Genomic DNA, 1,205 nt, shown 5'->3' with positions numbered 1-1,205 from the left:
AAAGGCTTTCATAATTATGCTTGAGATATAGATATTTAGCTCTAGGCATATGCCTTAGTATTATGATAAAAGTGGTAGCCACCAGTCGTAGGGTTGCTACAACCGATACCAGTGCCAACGCAGCCTTTCGAGGTGGTTAGTATGGACTTTATACCAGAACTGCCAGATTCAGAAGGATTTGACAACATATTGGTAATTGTAGATAAACTTACCAAGTATGTGATTCTAATACCAACTACGACAAGGATCACAGAGGAAGAAACCGCCAGGTTGTTCTTCAAGCATGTTATTTCGAAGTTTGGTATCCCTTGACAGGTCATTTCGGATAGGGATACGAGATGGCAGGGCGATTTCTGGAAGGAAATATGTTGATTGATGGGAATCAGGTGAGCCCTGACAACGTCATACCACCCTCAAGCCAATGGACAAACGGAGATCTTGAACCAGGGTTTGGAGATCTCGATCCGCGCCTATATCGGCCCTGCCCATGATGACTGGAGTAAAATGTTAGACGCCTTGTCGCTATCTTACAATTCATCACCACATACCACTACGGGCTTCAGTCCCGCCTACCTCTTACATGGATTTCAACCTATAACCAGTTCTTCCATTTTAGGATGACCATCAAGTATCGATCGAACAGGAAATTTGGATTCAGGGAATGTCGATCAGGACATGCTACACGACAAAGTGCTCAATTTGGCAGAAGGCTTCTCTGCTGAAAGGGCAAGAGCCAGGGACATGCTTTTCCTAGGGCAAGTATTTCAAAAGAAAGTGTACAACAAAGGAAGACTTAGCTGGGAATTTGTTGAGGGAGACAAGGTCGTTATCAATCAAAGGAACCTTGGTTTGTTAAAGGACAAAAAAGGAAGAGGTGACAAGCTGCTAGCAAGGTACGAAGGTCCATTTGAAATTATCAAAAAGATCAGCCCAGTAGCTTACCGTCTCCATACACCCACATCATATGGGATGCATCCAGTTCTGAATATATAGCACTTAGAAAAGTATCAAGAATCGCCCACTTCAGTCACCCATTTTAGGGTACCCCCGAGGTATATGAATTCTTTGATTTAAGGGTACCTCAAGGGTACCCATTCCAGAGTGGTATGTAAGCACCATACCAATACCATGGTACCATGGAATGGAAAACTCATACCATATCCCACTCATACCAATACCAAGTTACCATACCATACCATGTCATG

The 1,205-nt window shown here is 43.3% G+C and overlaps 1 protein-coding gene across 1 annotated transcript; it reads left to right on the top strand.

The window, feature by feature from the left end:
* Window positions 1–675: 675 nt before the first annotated feature.
* LACBIDRAFT_310180 (uncharacterized protein) lies at window positions 676–993 on the top strand (the record flags this gene model as incomplete). Its single annotated transcript, XM_001887362.1, has 1 exon — window positions 676–993. One exon carries the CDS (start codon window positions 676–678, stop codon window positions 991–993), a length of 318 nt encoding a protein of 105 aa, XP_001887397.1.
* Window positions 994–1,205: the final 212 nt, after the last annotated feature.

The sequence above is a fragment of the Laccaria bicolor genome, genomic scaffold (assembly GCF_000143565.1).
Source record: "Laccaria bicolor S238N-H82 LACBIscaffold_44 genomic scaffold, whole genome shotgun sequence".
Lineage (NCBI taxonomy): Eukaryota > Fungi > Basidiomycota > Agaricomycetes > Agaricales > Hydnangiaceae > Laccaria > Laccaria bicolor.
Note: the sequence above shows the minus strand (reverse complement) of the source record. Positions and strands in the feature narration are given on the sequence as shown.